At 38.0% G+C, this 20336-nt stretch overlaps 1 protein-coding gene across 1 annotated transcript; it reads left to right on the top strand.

The window, feature by feature from the left end:
• Positions 1–378: 378 nt before the first annotated feature.
• LOC131243427 (glyceraldehyde-3-phosphate dehydrogenase, cytosolic-like) lies at positions 379–15938 on the top strand. Its single transcript, XM_058242787.1, has 12 exons — positions 379–525; positions 605–637; positions 746–846; positions 8285–8400; positions 8515–8614; positions 9331–9477; positions 9573–9633; positions 9771–9868; positions 11173–11315; positions 11762–11845; positions 15252–15341; positions 15669–15938. Exons 1-12 carry the CDS (start codon positions 522–524, stop codon positions 15712–15714), a joined length of 1023 nt encoding a protein of 340 aa, XP_058098770.1. The 5' UTR covers positions 379–521; the 3' UTR covers positions 15715–15938.
• Positions 15939–20336: the final 4398 nt, after the last annotated feature.

Below are 20336 nucleotides of genomic sequence, written 5' to 3'. Positions count from 1 at the left end.
ACTTCAGTTTTGAAAATGCCTCTTTTTTTCTCATACTATAAATCATCTGGCATTCTAGATGAACACCGGGTAAGGGAAATGCATCACAGTACGACCCACGGATATTTTGAAATGTTCTCCATTCTCATGTCAAAAAAGTAGTTGGTAAATCAGGCATGGTTGAAAATGTTGTAAATGCATGAGGAAATAATTATTACTCGTTTCCATGGCATTTACTGGTACACTGGAAAATCAAACGAGCCGCCGCATATCAACATTTCCAGGAGTTACCTTTCCATCCATCACTTCATACATCATTATCGATCACGAGATGCCACGTCACGGGAAACAAATGAGCCATGCCGTTTATCCCGCTGACTTGGCCACGCACGCTCAAAACCGCGCCCTTCGCCCCTCCTTCTAAATAGCCCTGAAACCTCTCCTTCCCTCCTCACACTCTCTGTTTCTCTCTATTTCCTATTGTTTTTTCCTTTCATTACCTTTTCTGCTTTTCAGTATCATTCTTTGTTTCTCCATCCAACATGGGTAAAATCATCTTTCTTCTTGTTTCTCTTCCGTCTTTTCTGATCTCTCTCTATCTCTCTGATCTTTTCTTCTTCTGCAGGTTCTGGCGGGAAGGTCAAGATCGGAATCAACGGTATCGCTTCGATCTAGCTTTCACGATCTGGATTTTTGACGGTTTGGATTTATTTTAGGTGGAAAGGATTTATTTATTTTTTAATGGCTCTTTTGAAAATATAATCAGGATTCGGAAGGATTGGACGGTTGGTAGCGAGAGTCGCTCTGCAGAGGGATGATGTTGAGCTTGTAGCTGTGAACGATCCCTTCATCACCACTGATTACATGGTACATACATGCATTCATGGGTGCGGAAGTAGATCATACATGCATACGCCAATGATTTTGTCTTTCTTGTATCAATCCATCTGTCCATCTATGGATCTTATGATCTAACATCCGTATGGATGTTTTTTGTATTATAGATGGGCTATGATGTCTCGGAAATACTAACGATTTTCCACCGTTAGATCTCATGATCTGATAAGCAACGCTGTTAGATTTGTTTTGCACTGAATCTCATCTATGGGCCGTCTTTACCGTCTGTTCGGAGCACAAGAACTTGGATCTGCACAGTTGATCTTTGATGCAAACCACAATAACTTGGATCCATACTGATGATCTTTGATCCAAACCGTTGGTCCATGGTGCCCTCCTGGATGGGTAGTAGGATCCAAAATTGCTTCAATCAAATAATCATAGTTTTTGTTTGATGTTCATTTCTTGTGGAGTATTGCCCATATATCTTTTGCTGACTTCCCCTGAGAAGGTCACCATTTGGACTACTTGCTGTGTATGTTTTGATTGTAATTGCCCATTGATTGTATCGTCCTGCATTACTAGACATAAGATTTTGATCGTGGACAGTAATAGTTTATATACACTGGGCATCAGTTCATAGCTTGCACATAGGATTGTGCTATATACACAATACCTTCATGCTATTTTCTTTTATCTCTGGATCCTTTTGAGTCTACATTCCTTGTCTTATTACTTATTGGTGTTAGGGTTGTTTGGATGCCTATAAATGGGGTTAATTGTAAATGATTTACCGTCTGTGTTTGGATGCCGAAAAATGCCTGTAAATGATTTACAGTCTGTGTTTGGATGCTGAATATGGCTATAAATGATTTACAGATTGTAAATCATTTACAACTTTCAGCCCCTTTTGATTTACAGCAAAAAGTTCTGATTTCATTTACAGCCTAATGGCTATAAATGGAAAAACTTGCTCTCCATTTATGAGACTTAAATAATTTAGTTATCCAAACACATGCAATCATTTACTTGTAAATCATTTATAGCTTAAAGCTAAACATGACAAGCTGTAAATGATTTTCACCTATAAATCATTTACCACTTAAACCATTTACAGAAACCCAAACGATCCCTTAAGAGTCATTTGGTAGTATGAAAATAGTGGTAATCGGTGGTAATAGGTGATAAAAGTAAAAAAGCAAGGGCATTTAAGTAGATGTATGGTGGTGGTAAATGGATTCTTATTATCACCGCTTTACACGTTTTGCTTTCCCTATGCAGATGCCCGAATTTGGTTCATTAACCATAAATTATCATGGAGTACACCAACATGAAAATCACAGGTGGTTTGACTTCAACAATCGGTTAGCTTCATCGTAATGTTTAAGTGAAATCCACCTTGATTAGCAGGTGCGTCACCCCATTATAGCCTAGGGCCTAAAAAATCAGCTCGGTCCATGATTTAGGTGAGTTATATGAAGGGAAATAGTAACATTCACCCTCTAAATTGTTTCCTTTCCTGTGACCCACTTGAATAAAGGCTGGGCTTGATTTTTGGTCCTGAGGCCTACATTCTAGCTTTGCATCTAATGGTTGGAGTGGATTTTATATAAGGGCCTGTTTGAATTTCCAAACCAATGGTAAATACATGGGAAATGGGTAATAATGATTTCCCCGAGTAATAACAGCAGTAGTACCAATGCTTGATTGATGCTAACTTTTTTGGCACAAAAACCGATGATGCTGTGAAATATACGTGGGGCCCACAGTGATATATGTGGCTTATCCACACCATCTATCCATTATCCCAACTGAAATTAGGGCATCATCCAAAAAGATGAGGAAGATCCAAAGCTCAAGTGAGCCACACCACAGGATTTAGGAAATCAAATATGTACCTTTAAAAAATTTTTGGGGCCACTGTTTCCTTTGGTGTGGGTCACTTGAGTGTTGGATCGGCCTCATTTTTTGGCTCATGCCTCAAAATGTTATGCTAGAATCGATGGACGACACAGATACATCATATATATCACAATAGGACCGACAAATTTTAAACCAGTCCATTTGGACCAGTTTTCCAAGCAGAAATACACATGAATTTTCAAACAGATATAAAGAGTAATCATTACTCATTTACCATGTATTTACATTGTATTTGAAAAATCAAACATGCCCTAATCATCACGGTAGGCCCTGGAAAAAAATCAAGGGTGGGTGTCCATCTTCCAACCATTTCCCATTGCATTGCCCACTTGAATCATGGATCGAGTTGATTTTTAGGCCATAGGGCTAAAATGGGGTAACACACTTGGTGATTAGGGTGGATTTTACTTAAATATCATGTTGTGGCCCACCAATTGTTGAAGTTAAACTCATTGTGATTTTCACGCTGATATGATCCATGGTAATCTAAGGTAATAAGAATCAAAATCACGCCTCTATGTAGGGAAAACAAAACATATGAATGGTGGTAATGGGAATTCGTTTACCACCGTTGTACGTTTTACCCAAACGCCCTTGTGTTTTCGTATTTGTCACCTATTACCATCGATTACCACCGTTTTCATGCTGCCAAACGACCCCTTATGATATGGGTTGTAATGGCTTGTTGTGACTTTTTTTTTTCTTCTTTTAAAGGGATTGTTACGGTCCAATTTATCCATAATGGCCGTTACGTCCCTGTAACATGTAATGCTTACCATTGTTAATTTTACGTAATGGTTGGTATGTAACAATTTTGGAATACGTTGAACTCTATTCTTTCTTTGTCTTGCCACCAAGGTGTTCTGTAACAGCCGCCACCGTTACCTTTACGATCCGAGTCGTAACGGCTGTTACGGTCCTCGTAACCGTTGTTACGGAATAATCCTGAAAACATGTATCTGCCTCGTGATGTTGATTAAAACGTATGAAAAACATGTATATTCTCCATAACAGACAATTACGGGGTTGTTATGGCCTTTATGGGGAATGTAACGTGCCGTTAACGGCAATTGCGAGTCATTTTTTTCCATAACGGCTATTACGGCCATTACGACCCCGTAACGTGTAACGGTTGCCACCGTTACCTTTACGTAACGGCCTTTACGGCCCCGTAACGGCCCATCCAATTAAAATGAGGATGTTGAGATGGATGAGTGGCAAGACAAGAAAGGATAGAATTAGCAATGAATGCATTTGAGGGAATTTATGAGTAGTAGCACCAATAGATAAATAAGATGAGGGAAAGTAGACTTAGATGGTTTGGTCACGTGTAACAAAGACCATGGTTCCAAATATCGATATCGAGGCACGTATTTGCTCAGCTAAAAAATGATACAATACATGCGTCACGTATTGGTATCAGCCCGTATCAGACCAAATTGGCCTATGTGGTTGATTTTTCGTTTTTCAAAGCCAAAGAATTAGGGTTATTGGCATCTCTACTCTAATTCAATAAGAGCTTTTCAAATAAGAGCTATTCTAATCAGCTCTTTTTGTTCTACCTCTTGTTTTAAATAAAACTTGTTTGGTAAAATCACTTTTGAAATCGAAAAAAGCTGAAATGTTTGTAATAAGCACATTTGGTAAAATGCTCAAATAAGGGCTTTTTTGTTATATATAAAATTTAGTTGATGTCATTTAAAAAAAAAATTACAATTGTTCCTTTATAAAAGCAATCCAGACAGTTGTTTTGGTGGATCTCACCATAGATGGGCTGTGCCTAAATGGCAAAAGAATGGATAGCTACAAACATCCATTATGTCAGACATTGGATGTGGATAGTCCATCATTTGGAGCCCACCTTTAATGTGGGCTGTCCATCGTGTGGGCCAAACCTTCAATGTAGGTTGTCCATCATGCGAGGCTCGTCTTGGATATGGACCATTCATCATTAGGGGTTGATCTTTGACATGGACTGTCCATTATGTGGAGCCCACCTTGGTGTAGGTCATCCATCATTAGGGGTTGACCTTTGACATGGACTGTCCATTATGTGAAGCCCACATTGATGTAGGTCATCCATCATGTGGGGCTCACCTTCAACACTAATTTTCCTTTATGTGGGCCCTTCAATGTCCACTACCCATCATATGGAGTTCACATTTGATGTGTCCATTGTGTGGGCCCCACATTTGATGTCCATCCATCGTATGTGGCACACCTTATATGGATCATCCATGAGGTGGGTCACATTGGATATGTGCCATCCTTCATGCGAGACCTTGGATGTGGACCATCCATTAGGTGGGGCCCACTTGATGTGGATTGTCCATCATGAGGAGCCACACTTTGATGTGGGGTATCCATCATGTGAGGCCCACTATTTAGTATGCGAGCCCACCTTGATGTGGACCATTCATTATGTAGGGCCCCACCTTCAATATGGGCTGTTCATAATGTGGGCCCACCTTTGATGTCAACCATCCATCATGTGGGCCCACCTTTAATGTCTACCATCCATCATGTGGGCCCACCTTTGATGTGGACCATCCATTAGGTGGGGGCCACCTTTGATGTGGACCATCCATTAGGTGGGGGCCACTTGATGTGGATAGTCCATCATGTTAGGCCACACTTTGACGTGGGCCATTTATCATGTGGGGTCCACCTTTGATGTGAACCATTCATCATGCTGGCCCACCTTTGATGTCCACCATCTATCATGTGGGTCCCACCTTTTGCTGCGGATTGTCCATCATGTGGGGCTCACGTGATGGATAGTCCATCATGCGGGGCCACATTTTAATGTGGGCCATCCATCATGTGGACCAACCTTTGATATGAACCATGTATTATGTGGGCCCGCCTTGATGTGGACCATTCATCATGTGGGGCCCAACCTTCAATATGGATCGTTCATCATGTGGGCCCACTTTGATGTCAACCTTCCATCATGTGGTCCCACCATTAATGTCCACCAACCATCATGTGGGTCCCACCTCTAATGTGGACTATCCATTAGGTCGGGTCCACCTTTGATGTGACTGTGCATTCTGTGAATCTGTGGTCTCACATTGATGTGGACCATTCATCATGTGGGGTCCCACCTTTAATATGGGTTATTCATCATGTGGGTCTACCTTAGAAAGATTGTAAAGAGAAGAGAAGAGGGCAAGATGGAAGTACCTAAAAAATTTAAGGACAAACTAGCCCCAAAATTGACCAAAAATGTCTAACCACTGAAGTTAAATCACTTCTTAAAAAAAAAGTGATGGTCACTTATTTTTTAAGAGCTTTTTCGCTAGTTTTTAAAAATAAGAGCTTTGCCAAACATTCTATTTCAAAATAAGAGCTTATTTTTTAAGAAGTAGAGATGTTGAACAACCCTTTAACGAAATATCAGGAAAAAAAAAGGAGAAAATATGGAATATTTAAGAATCTATTGTTATTATCATTATTGTTTTTTCATATTTCGGACATGGCATATAATGGTTTGACTTGTTATGAAAGTAAATGGGCCCAAATTGAACACTAATCAAGTTTGATTTGGTGAATTAGGGCCCATTACATTGCCATTACATTGAAATATAACAAAAAGAAAATGAAATCAAAATAAGAGCTTATTTTTTTTTTAGAATAAGCAAATAAGCCTTTATTAGTAGAGATGCCAAACGGCCCTTTAACGAAATATCAGGAAAAAACAAGAAGAGAAAAATGGAATATTCAAGAATCTATTATTATTATTATTATCGTTATTGTTTTTTCGTATTTCGGACATATCATATAATGGTATATCATACCATTCTTTAATAAGAATATTGTTTGTTGGTTTGACTTGTTGAAAGTCAATGGGCCCTAATTAAACACAAATCAAGCATGATTTGGTGAATTAGGGCCCGTTACATTGCCATTACATTGAAATATAACATATATATGTGTATATCATAAAAAAGAAAGTGAAGTTCTACCCTTCGTTTTGATTCGTCGAATTCCAGTCAAGTTATTTATTTTGATGCCAAAATTGGTCTAAATCTAGCTGAAAGTGACTTTCCAAGCTCTTCATGGTTTAAATGAAAAAACGAAGAGAAATATGAGCAAAGTTTTGAAAAAACAATCATAATTGGGCCTTTGTGTGCATATCGGTCCATATTGATGCTGATATCACACTTTTTTTAAGGCTAGGCTGATTCAGTCTTGTATCGCACACTGTATTAGGCCGATACGGATATGATAAAATTGTATTGGCCGATATGATACCAATATTGAAAACTATGACAGAGACGAAGGATTGTGCTGGTGAGGAGTGAGTTGCATGTTTGTCAATAATGGTACCTGTGGCCATTAACGACCACCCCTGCTACTGTTACAATATGGGACTTGACCAGCCGCTATGGCCTTTAGAAAAAGAAATAGGCTTGTAATTTATTGTTATGGGCCATTTTTTGTTATGGCCCCATAACGCATAACGATGTTCACTACTACCATTATGTAATGGCTGTTGCATAAATTTTTTTTTTTTTTTTTGCACACCTTGGTGAGTTGGTACAAGTTGAAGGCTTTAAAAGTGCAAGGGTAAGGCCTGAAAGGATGTGGGTGGAGTTAGTAAGAAAATAGTTGAAAACGTAGGTCTAACTAAAGTTATGGCCCTTGATAGAGTGCATTGGCAGAAAAGGGTTCTTGTAGCCAACCCTAGTTAGTTGAAATAAGGCTTAGATGATGATGATGATCTTGCTTTTTGAGTGATGCTAGACAATTAACCACTTGCTCTAAAAGCTCAAACTAATAGAGCATGACAAATTAATCCCTTTATCTCATAGCCCAGGCCCTCAATCCATGGGTTAGGTCCTCGGCCGAACCCTTCTCGTGGGCCCCAAATCCATTGGTTCCACCCCCTCATGGGCCCCAAATCTATGGGTTCCACCTCACACGAGCCACTCACCTCACACGGCCCCCAAATCCATGGGTTCCGTGGGCCTTCCACACCGAGTGTACCCTTGCATCCCACAGCCCACCCCACTCAAGCCTTCGCGTTACCGAGTATGAGAACTGATCACCTATAGGCAATGGCACCACAACCTTTGATATTGTACCATTGGTCCCACCAACAAACCACACACTTAAAAAATCAGTACCATGTAAATGATATGCCCCACCATGAATTGGTCTGAAGGAGAGCCACACAGCTGCTCATCAACGGATGAGTAAATCCGATTGGTTTGGGTTCTAGATGTTTCCTATCTATTGGATGATCCAGATCGTTAGTTATGTTGGTAGGTGGAGATGGCTTATTGATGGGTTTCAGTTTGAATCTTCTCCATCTATTGGATGACAAAATTGTTAGCTATGTTGGTAGGTAGAGATGGATTATGGATGGCTTTTGGTTTTGAATCTTATCTGTCCTTTGCATTTTTTATTTTTTTTTCTATGTTATTTCATGCCTGCATCTTGTATTTTGGTTATAACAGTATAATATTGCCCTTAATATGCTGGTGTAAACCTTGGGTATCTGTAGTATTTATTGATACATTTCTTATATGGTGGGCAGACATACATGTTTAAGTATGATAGTGTCCATGGACAATGGAAACACCATGAGCTCAAGGTGAAGGATTCTAAGACCCTTCTCTTTGGCGACAAACCAGTCACAGTCTTTGGTGTCAGGTGAGTTGATCTGATGGTGGCTTATATCTCTGTAGTTTCTTCATTTTACATGTTCTTGCCTAGAATTGAAATCTCATGTCACTAAAATTTGCTTGATTCTGTGGAAATCTTTAGGAACCCTGAAGAGATCCCATGGGGTGAGACTGGTGCTGAGTATGTTGTGGAGTCGACTGGTGTGTTCACCGACAAGGACAAGGCTGCCGCCCATCTCAAGGTTTTCTATAATCTCTTTAATTCCTTATTTGTTGTATATGACTATACGTGTTGATCCAAAATTCTAACTTTATACAGCAAAAGTATAGCATGTAGAATTTGTTGTTGATATTGGTTAATTTCTTTTTAGGGATCAGGACTTATTTGATTATAGCCATTTTTATGTGGTTGAGATTATTAAGTGCTAATGATTATTGTTGCTTGTTTGATTAAATCTATTTGTTCTTTGAAAGCTTCAAAATCGGTTGATTATCGGAAAGGAGCACATCTTACTTACTATATTGATTGGTTCTTATCAAATATATATATATTTTTTACGTTGCTGATTTTTTATAGGAGAAAAGTCTGCCTGCTAGCAACACATAGGTACTAAGCCATGGTAAAGGAGGGTTGATACCAGGCAGTCACCAAAACATTTAACAAGCAAAATCTTTGAAAGCTGTTCCCAAATAGATATTTATTAAGAGGAGAAACAATTGGTTCGATCCTCAGATGTATATGATTGATTTGAGCTCAGCACTTGTTACTGATACTGAACAAAATCTGGAATTTATGTCAATTCATTGTCCTTGTTTGCCATTATACATACATACATACATACATACATACATACATATATATATATATATATATATATATATATATATATATATATATATATATATGTTTTCTTTTTGGTGGTTAGATATTTGATTATATAAACTTTTATATGAATAGGGTGGTGCTAAGAAGGTCATCATTTCAGCTCCAAGCAAGGATGCCCCCATGTTCGTCATGGGTGTGAATGAGCAGGAGTATAAATCGAACATTGACATTGTTTCCAATGCCAGCTGCACTACCAACTGTTTAGCTCCCCTGGCAAAGGTCTTTTCTCTAAACAAAATTTTGGCATGTAATTTCAGTGTAGTTTTTGAAGTGACAGTACTGATAAGTGTTTTTTCCCCTTGGTTATCTGGCAGGTGATCAATGATAAATTTGGTATCGTTGAGGGTTTGATGACCACCGTCCATTCCATTACTGGTGTGGATCTTGTCTTCACAGTTTCTTGTTCATCTATACTTGTTCTCTCTCTCTCTCTCTCTCTCTCTCTCTCTCTCATATTTCCTGCTACAATCTTGAGGTTAAGAGTGTTGCTAATTTGTATGCTTGTTATTCAGCGACACAGAAAACTGTTGATGGACCATCAATGAAGGACTGGAGGGGTGGAAGAGCTGCTGGGTTTAACATTATTCCTAGCAGTACTGGAGCTGCCAAGGTATCACATCATATAATTTCATCATTGCATTATGATGAATATTTTTCAAATGCATGGTGAAGCACATGCTTACACATTCTACTCATGCTAGATACTGTAATCTAATGATTAATTGTTCTGCTGTTAATTTTTTTCCCCTTTCTTCTAGGGTGCTATACTGCCATCTGTTGATTTGTTGTCTCTAGAGAGGTTTGATTAAAGACATCTTGATGTATTGCAATATGATACATCGGGACCTTAGACTTTGAATCTGGATCATCTTCCAATGATAAAAACCATTGATGTGACAAGTCTTGCTTCGTGGTGGAAAGCTGACAAATAAAAGCTCTCGACTGGATTACTTCAACCATTTGATAATTTGGCTCTTTTGCTTTGAACATGAACGGTCACGATTACCTTTGTATAATCAATGGTTAAATATTCAATCTGAAGTTTTCTTGGGCATCCCCCGTCCGAGGGTAGCCCTATCAAATAAATGTTTGTGTAATTGAAAAAGGCCCAAATCCAACAGCTAATGTCCTGGTGTATCTTATTGTAATATGTCGGGATGTATTTGATCAAACATCTTCATTTTCGATTTTTATGTCTTATGTGTAGCGTAATGCGAACGTTTGTTGATTGTGAGCATATTGAAAGTAATGGTTGTAAATCCCAGTATTGGTTCTACTACTAGTTTCGTGAGATAGATGGGGTCAACATAAGCAGACTGGGTTTTGGTTCTGGCTCGGAGTTGTCAAAAGCCTAAACTCGGCTGAACCAAAAATGAAACAGACTGAATCAAGAAGAAACTGACTAATCTTGTTCAAGACTGAAACAGGCAAGTTGACTTGGTTTCTTCTGATACTCGAAACAGGGTATTCAAAAATAGTTGTGTAATGTTTCCCCACCGTTACATGTTACGGGGCTGTAACAGTTGTTACAGAAAAAAATGGCCCATAATGGCTGTAACAGCCCGTATCATAACCGTAATGGCAGTGGCTATTAAATCGCACCGTTACCTTTATTGAATACCTCAAAACCATGAAACTTTGCTGTTGTAGCCTATTCATAATGAAGACTTCCTAAGACCTTCTTGGGTATACAATGGTCTGTTGATTTGGTTTCTCTCTAGAATTTGCATCCACCTATGCTTGATTGATCTGTCGCTAAAGTGTGGCCTGCCTCACCTACTAGGGAGGTGTGAGGGCCCGCCTGGGTTGATCCATGTCAGGATTGCGTAGTTAGACTCTGTGGAAATTGTTTTGTTAATGATATACTGGTTTTGTGCATTTTCTGATTCATTTTCTTTTCTTGTATGTTTAAAGGCGGTTGGAAAAGTGTTACCGGCATTGAATGGAAAGCTGACTGGAATGTCTTTCCGTGTTCCAACTGTAGATGTCTCAGTGGTGGATCTCACCGTGAGGCTTGAGAAGAAGGCTACCTATGATGAGATCAAAGCTGCAATCAAGTAAGGGCAAATTTACTTCTTTATTATCTTTAATGAAGATGGTTAGCTGACTTCTTAAATCATAGGATTTTTCCTCTTAAAGCACTTTGAAGTATCTAAAAGACATGAATGCCACAAAATTGGTATATTAAGAGATCCATTGCACCAGCTATTTAACTCCGCCTAGTAATGAAGCACCATCCATTTTCGATTTCAATTTACAAACCAACAGGAAAATTAAAACCAATCTCAAAAGGCTGGGATGATTTGATGATGATGCGCTGCACTTGATATGCAAAGTGCCAGAGGGTGCATGTTGGATGTGGAGGATGCTTTTATAATTTTTATACAAAATTTTCTTTTAGAATTATGCTTAGAGTGCTGTTCTCTCTCGTCTGGTGATCTGATAATTCTGCTCTTGGTTGTAGTCATTTGATTATTTTATTTGTTTATGTCATGAAATTCAGGGGAGAGTCAGAGGGAAAGCTGAAAGGGATATTGGGTTACACTGAAGATGATGTGGTTTCCACTGACTTTGTTGGTGACAACAGGTAAAGAAAGATTCATATTTACTTGTTACCTTTGTTTTCTTTACCCTTCTTGAGAATTACTGTGATACCTTTTTTTTTGCTTCTAGAATTGTCTTGTCTGTTTTTTTTTTTTTTTGTTCCAATTTAATTTCCAGAAATGTCCATGTTGTCTCCTAAGGCTTGCTTTTTTAAAATTAAGTGTATTTCATATCAGTTGGATAAAATGTCATCGATTCAGGAAAGAGAGATGATCTTGGAGAATACACCTACATAATTTTTTGTTTTCTAATGCATAGGTGGTTCTTATCTATTTCCGGTCAAGGGTAATGATAGGTGGGGCCAATTTTTTGAACCACCATTTTGTTCTGGTGTAAGCATTTGTAAATTTTAATAGAGATTCTGTTAATGAATTTTATCAGAAGGTGATGATGATGGGAAGCAAGACCTGCTTGATCTGATCCCCCTGGTGAATTTTATCAATGCTCACTTTCCATCAAGGAAACTGGAGTGGCCCAACTTGATGATGCTCACTGTCAGTAGTGAGAGTTAATGGAACTGATTGACTTACATTCAGGTGATGGAAATTCCCCTGGTGAATTTTATCAATGCTCACTTTCCATCAAGGAAACTGGAGTGGCCCAACTTGATGATGCTCACTGTCAGTAGTGAGAGTTAATGGAACTGATTGACTTACATTCAGGTGATGGAAATTGGTGCCCTGTTGTGTTGACTCTTTTAGGTGGAAGTGGCTTGAGATTGATCTCACCTTCTTACGTCATGGGGGGATATACCTACTTGATTTACCTCTTTAGGAAGTGGTGTGATCAAGGGGCACATTCTGAATGAAGATTGGGATGCCCTTCATTCATCTATATATAATCTTGGATATAATTTCCTTTAATATATCCAAATACTAAACTCCCCATTTCTCAAAAAGCATAGTATACAAACATTGATATGCATATGGCCACTAATGCAAGGGCATTTTCACATTAGGCTTGTGTGGGGTCCCCTGTTGGATGTGGGGACACACTGAGGGTGGGCGGCCCGTGTGAGGCGGAACCCATGTGATTTAGGGTCTATGTGGAGGGTTCGGCCGATGACCTAATCCTTGGATGTGGGGCCTGGGCTATGAGATAAATTGATTAATTTGCCATGCTCTATCAGTTCGAGCTTTTAAAGCAAGTGGTTAATTGTCCTGCATCAAATTGGTATCAGAGCGGGAGGTCTCGTGTTCCATACTCCTTACTGGTGATGATTAATGCATTTGCATTTTGACACGGGCTTTTAGAGCAAGTGGTTAATTGTCCTGCATCAAATTGGTATCAAAACAGGAGGTCTTGTGTTCGATACTCAGTAGGGGTGATTAATGCATGGGTATTTTGACACGGGCTCGAGTGGGGTCTCCTGTGGGATGCAGGGACACACTCGGGGTGGGCGGCCTGTGTGAGGTGGAACCCATGTGAGGTGGGCCTGTGTTAGGTCCTCAGCCCATGAGGAGGGTTTGGCCGAGGACCTAACCTATGGATGTGGGGCCTGGGCTATGACATGAAGAGATTAAGTCACCATGCTCTATCACTTCGAGCTTTTAGAGCAAGTGGTTAATTGTCTTGCATCAACCACCCTGTAATCTTGAAATGTTTGATCTATTCTATTTATATATATATATATATATTATTATATGAATCAAGGACTTTTTTCCGCTAGATTTATTATTTAATTTGTCAAAATTATTAATTTTGTGAAGGATCGATTTGTCAATTATTAGATAAGAGACTATTTTTCTGTCAATGGGAAATACCCTCTATTATTATTTTATATATATATATATATATATATATATATATATATATATATATATATATATATATATATATATATTATCAATGAAGAAAAATCTTTGTTAAAAGAAAACAAAAGTACAAAAGAAAAGAGCTTCAGAAGGCACTACCACCAAGGCACCAACACTTCTGAAAAGAAATGATTTTTTCCCCCAATTGTTATACTTTACTATTAGTATGCTATGTATATATTATTATTTTTATATAATATATATATATATATATATATATATATATATATATATATATATATATATATATATATATATATATATTATCAATGAAGAAAAATCTTTGTTAAAAGAAAACAAAGGGACAAAAGAAAAGAGCTTCAGAAGGCACTACCACCAAGGCACCAACACTTCTGAAAAGAAATGATTTTTTTCCCCCAATTGTTATACTTTACTATTAGTATGCTATGTATGTGGCTCCACACGAGTGGTGCAGTAGCAACATCTATTTTTGGTCATTTGCATTTGCATATTGATGATTGATGCACTGTCTTCATCATGTTTGTGACCCCACACACTCGAGGTGGGCGGCCCGTGTGAGGTGGAACCCATGTGATTTGGGGCCCATGAGAAGGGTTCGGCCGATGACCTAACCTATGGATGTGGGGCCTGGGCTATGAGATGAAGGGATTAATTCGCCATGCTCTATCACTTCGAGCTTTTAAAGCAAATGGTTAATTGTCTTGCATCAATCTTGAAATGTTTGATCTATTCTATCATAGTTTTTTTTTTATAAAAAAAAAAAATTATGAATCAAAGACTTTTTCTAGTAGATTTATTATTTTGATTTGTTAAAATTATTAATTTTGTGAAAGATTAATTTGTCAATTATTAGATAAGAGACTATTTTTCTGTCAATGGGACCCTCTATTAATTATTATTATTATTATTAAAAAAAAAATTATCAATGAAGAAAAATCTTTCTTAGAAGAAAACAAAAGTACAAAAGAAAAGAGCTTCAACAGGCACTACCACCAACGCTTTTGAAAAGAAATGATTTTTTTCCCCCATTTGTTACACTTCACAATTAGTATGCTATATACGTGGCTCCACATGAGTAGTGCAGTAGCAACATCTATTTTCGGTGATTTACATTTGGATATTGATGATCGATGCACTATCTTCATCATGTTTGTGACCGAAGTGGTGGGATCAACTATCCACTTGTCTCTTATCACCACCTTACATTACATGTTGCTAGTTATCATGTGCATCTGCACTATGTAGTACCAAGTTGATCTGCCACGACCCGGGGGCTGATTGGATGACCCTTGTAACTGTGTGTGAGCAAAATGGTGAACATAATTTAGCCAATGGTCTGTCTTTGTTACCAGGCAAAAGTTGATTGGTCTGATTGTAGTATCATCTAATCAATTGCGGTATTTGGGCCATGGCCTAGAAAGTGCATTTATGTTCTAGCCTCTAACAGTTGGAATAAGGGAAAGTCTATGATGTGTGTCTGGGTGTTTTTACGGTAGTTCAAAAAGCTGGTAAAAGTAAATACATGCTGGAGTGTGTGCTTTTATATTTGTTTTTGTAATTTTATTTAAATTTGACTTGTGTACACCACTGCAGGTCAAGCATCTTTGATGCCAAGGCTGGAATTGCTCTCAATGAAAACTTCGTTAAGCTTGTGTCTTGGTATGACAACGAGTGGGGCTACAGGTAATTTTGCCATATTCCTCTGCTGCTTTTGCTGTTTCCATTGGCAGGAATAATATTGCAGTTGATTTGTGTGGCCCTGTTGTTTTCTATGAGATTTGGGCTGTTGTTCATACTTCATACTGTGCTCTTGTCCATTTATGAGGTTGACAGTCACTACATTCAAAAGAATATATGTATACAAGTCAATGTACATTCTGCCTGCCTGCCTGATTAGTAGGTTGGCTCGTTGTTTAGGATAATAATAGGACATGTACCAAGGGAACTGTCTGATGAACATTCCTGATCGATCTTGCTTCTAAATCTAGTTTTATGTTTGTGGTTTTGCAGCACCCGGGTTGTTGACTTGATCTGTCACATGGCATCGTGCAAGTAAGGCATGGAGGATTTGCGACCTGCTTCAATGTTTCTTTTTTGTTTTGATCTTTTCATTTGATGAGAGTCTTGATTTAGACAAGATGATGGTGATCCTGCTCTCCATCCAAATAAAAAGTTTTTACTATGAAATGTAATGCTAAACTATTTTTGGTTGTTGATTGACAGCAGGGAGGGAGGCCTACCTCCTATTTTGTGATAAAAGCCAGCAGTTCTTAGGACTTTTATTTGGCATCATTTTTATCAATCTTTTGTATTAGGTTCTTTTTCTGTTTATTTGATTTTTGATTGAAGTGTTTTCTGGCTTAGGTGGGCTGTGTTTCTTGCTGCTGAGATTACCAGCGGTGCAAGGTTTGGTTTGGATCTATTGAGGTCAGCCCAACCTCAACCCCTACCCCTGCCCCAAACCCTCGTTCAGTAAACACTAAACAGGCAAAGATTTCTTGCCCAAGCCCGACCCTTTCACTAAATGGGCAAAGATCTATTGCCCAAGCCCGACCCTAGAGACCCATTAGCCTTTGTACTAACCCGTCCACTTAAACATTCATTAAATAAACCATGCAGCCCATTTGATTGTAGATAGTCGAACTCGACTGACCTGACTAGGACCCAGCTCAGGTTTAAGAATTAAACTGAGGCCATGCACAAACTTAGCCTAGACAATGCATATGTGCTTACATGAAAAGAATATATGTATTTGTTATCTCTGTGTTATTTCAGGTTTTAGGTCAGGTTAGGTCGTCTGGCCCAACTCATTGATATAACCTATTTGCAGGTCGGGAGTAGGGTTCAACACAGGAACAACCCATTTACTCAAATGGTTCACATTTCTAACCTGAGCCTGACCTGCCACCGGTTGAACTTGGCCTAAACCCACTTCAAATGCCAGCTCAAATACCTTGCATTTTTTTTCCCCTCCTTTTTCTTATGTTTTTGTTTTCAAACCACCTTTGTGGGTGCACGTTACCCTGGATTTGTCCCAATGATTGGATTAATTCAAAAGAGTTATGCCAGCTCCACTGTAGCTGAGCCACTTAAGGATAGCGTTATCAGTTTTCTTTATTTCTTTTTCTTTCTTTCGTTCTTAATTTAACAGGCTCGTATGAGTTGGAATGTTGTGGGGGAAGGTTTGTTTGCGTAGGTTGGAGTCTGTTTCTGTCACCATTGGCATGGCCCAGCTTCTGGAAATTAGGACCCATGTATCCTTTTGGTCGGGTGAATTTCATCTGATGGCAGTTTGGAACAGCAAGCTGTGCATTTGGGATACTAGATTGAAAGTGAGCAAAATACCAGCTGAATTACATATGTTGACTATATTGCTGAATGCACAGTAGAGGTTGATGTTGAAGGTCAGCTGTCTGATGTTACAGTTCATTCAATCGTGTTGTCCAAGTTGTCCATGGGCCTAGCCAATAAAACTTTTTTTCAGCACTTACAAGTCCATCCAGGGGCATATTTGATAAAACTTATTTTCAGCACTCCCTGAATTTTGGTGTTTTCAGCGATTTTCCTTTACTTTGGGCATTTGTTTAATCAATATAATTAAGTCCTTAATTTTGATTTTTACTGGAAAAGGGTTTTTTTTTTTTAAAAAAAAAAATTATTATTTTATTTTTCCCCTCACGAATTATCACTTAATTTGGAATATGTGAAGTGATTTTTTATTTTATTTATTTTTGTATCAAATGACAATAATGCCTTTCTTGTTCTAAAAAAATGACAACACTTTTGGACAATCTCACGAGGTCATCACAAGTGTAAATTGTTAATCTTGAAGTACTCATCAAGCCCTTCACAAGAAGTGGTCACTTATCCAGAACAGCGGCTAGAATATTGACATTTTGGGCATTGAAGTTGGTATGTTGCTGCACATTGGAGTCACATGTGTGGTAATAACGATTTGGCATTGCTGCCCATTTTAGTAGACCGTACATCTTTTTAGTACTTATTGATATCTTCAAAAGAAGTGGTCGCACATTTTGAATGGAGATCGGAGCGCTGAGACTTGTATGTTGAAGTTGGTGTGTTGTTGCACATTCGGGCCACATGTGCGGTGATAATGAATTGACTTTGTGATTCAGTTCTTAAGGTATTTTTAGACTTCTTTAGCGATAGTATTTATTTTGAAACAAGTAGTTACATATCCTGGATGGAGATTGGAGTCCTGATATGTATATCAAAGTTGTTGTGTTGTTGCACATCAGGCCACATGTGCAGTAATAATGATTTGGCTTCATGCTCTAGTTTTCAAGGTATATCTAATTTCATTTTGGGATATGATCTGTACATCTTGGAATACTCATTTATAGTTGCAAAAAGTAGTTGTATATCCTAGAAGGAGATTTAAGCTCTGAAATCTTGAATATAAAAAATTGTGACATCACACACTGACAAAATATAAATAAATAATGTGAAATTTTATGTTAGCTGTTTGTGTCCAATTTTGTTATTTTTAATTTCCTTTGAAAGATCTAAGCCTTACATGATGTCCAACACTTCAAGCTCTATGAAATCAACCTCTTCCAAATTGAGGCATGGATTGCGATAGCAATAGATGTTCAAGATGGCATGTTCCTTCAATGGACCATATCTCCTCATCCCTTGATCGGATTTGGACAAAAATGTGTCTAAGTGGGTTTCTCGGTGTATTCTTCGAGATGGTTTGGTTGGATTGGACCATGACTGACGAGATCCGACCAGATGAGATCATGACCCTTCAATCATGTCTTCGATAGATCTAATTCAATTCAAGTTGGATTGGGCTGAAAATCGTTTTCTAGCCAAATGAATACCCACTGAACATATTTAATGGTTTGAATCGATTAAATGGTGGTCTAATCAATGAGATGTAGGCCGCGAACATCTAGGCTTGTTGCAGGGTGAGATTAAACAATGACTTGTCACAATGACACACTTATTACAAATCTTAGGAATTCATGAGACATTTGACTTAGATCTTGCACGTACGTCTAATTAACCTTCAATCTCTCCTTACTCGTAATTTACCATTAAACTTCCTAAAATAGTAAAGGTTAAAACGTATAAATTGAGTGACATTCTCTTACTGGAATGCATAAGGGGAAAGTATTAAATTTTTATTAGAATAGGCATAAGTGTGCGGAATTTAGTAGCATGGAAATAGCAGGTTTCATCTCTTCCTCTAGAAAATATTAAAAATTGAGATAATATGGGAAGATATGACAAATTGCAAAATTCCAGACATTTGTGGTTTGTGTTTACTAAACAAATTTTTTTTTTTTTTTGGTGAAAAAAGTATTTATTTTCAATATTAAGTTTTTTTTTTTTTTTTTTCGTTTTTTAGACAAATTACCAAACAAAATTTTCAATACTAAAATTTAGCACTTCAAGTTTTTGACATTTAATTTTTTTCCGGACCTTATTTTTCAGTTTACTAAAACAACACCTAAGTAGGTTGATTTCAAAGATGAGCAACCCAAGATGGATAATCTGATTAGGGGTCCAATTAGGCCATCTTGTAGATCAATGATTTGATTAGTTGAGATCAATAGTTTGATTGTGCTGAACTTGGACGTCTATGGTCCAGTCAGGTTGAACTTGAAGATGAAGGTCTAACCATGCTAAACTTGCTGACTAGTAATTGGGTTACTATTAAAGAAAGATGAATGGTCTAAATAGACTCACATTAGAACTGTGATTTGATTGGATTCATTTTGACCGAACGGTACATTAACTTGACATTAAAGATGAACCATCCAATTAAGTTGACATTGAAATGAACGATCCAATTAGTTTGATATTAAGGATTAATGGTTTGATTAGGATGCCATCGAAGATGAAGGGTTAATCGAACTGAGTATTAAGGTTCATCTAGGTGCACCTAAGTACATTTCATCAAGTGCATCTAAGTGGATGCTCGTGTGTTTAAGTTTGTCCAAGTGGTATGTCTTTAGTTGTTTGTATTGTAAAACTGTAGAAATTGACCATTGGCCTTTTAATATTTTCATTGGAATTAATTAGCAAAACATATCACATGTATTAATCATTGATCTCTTAAAGTCTCTTTGGATTGTGAATTACATTAGTAATTTGCTGTAAAATTGTAATGGCTACAAATTACAAATACCTCTCCTGAAAATATATAATTCCACGGGCAATTCCCATGTTAGGATTGACGTGGGGAAAATCATAATGTTGATACTTTAACATTACTTCAATGTCAAATTATAGAGAAAAATACACTGATGTGTGTGTTTGGATTACGATATTTCCACTATAATACAACGTAAAATTATAATGTTACAAATTCAATTACCTATCTCTTATTACATTTGCATTTGATCACCAAATTATATGTTTAAACAAACGTTGTAAAATCGTAATGATGACACTTTTACAATACATTGCTAATATGTAATCCAAACCGGTCTCAAGGACCTCTCTCTCTCTCTCTCTCTCTCTCTCTCTCTCTCTCATATCTCTACTTCCTCTTCACCTTGACACCATGCCCTCCAGTGCACTTCACGCCCCTTGCAAGGTTTCCAAAGGACTGCATCAGGTGAGCCTGGGCCATACCGTCATGGTCCGTGCCCCTTTGGCTCCCACTTAATGTGCCATACTCACTCATGAGGCTTATGCGCTCAT

This window comes from Magnolia sinica, chromosome 4 (genome assembly GCF_029962835.1).
Source record: "Magnolia sinica isolate HGM2019 chromosome 4, MsV1, whole genome shotgun sequence".
Taxonomy (NCBI): Eukaryota; Viridiplantae; Streptophyta; class Magnoliopsida; order Magnoliales; family Magnoliaceae; genus Magnolia; species Magnolia sinica.
The sequence above is the reverse complement of the archived record's forward strand: the minus strand, read 5'-3'. Positions and strand labels throughout refer to the sequence as shown.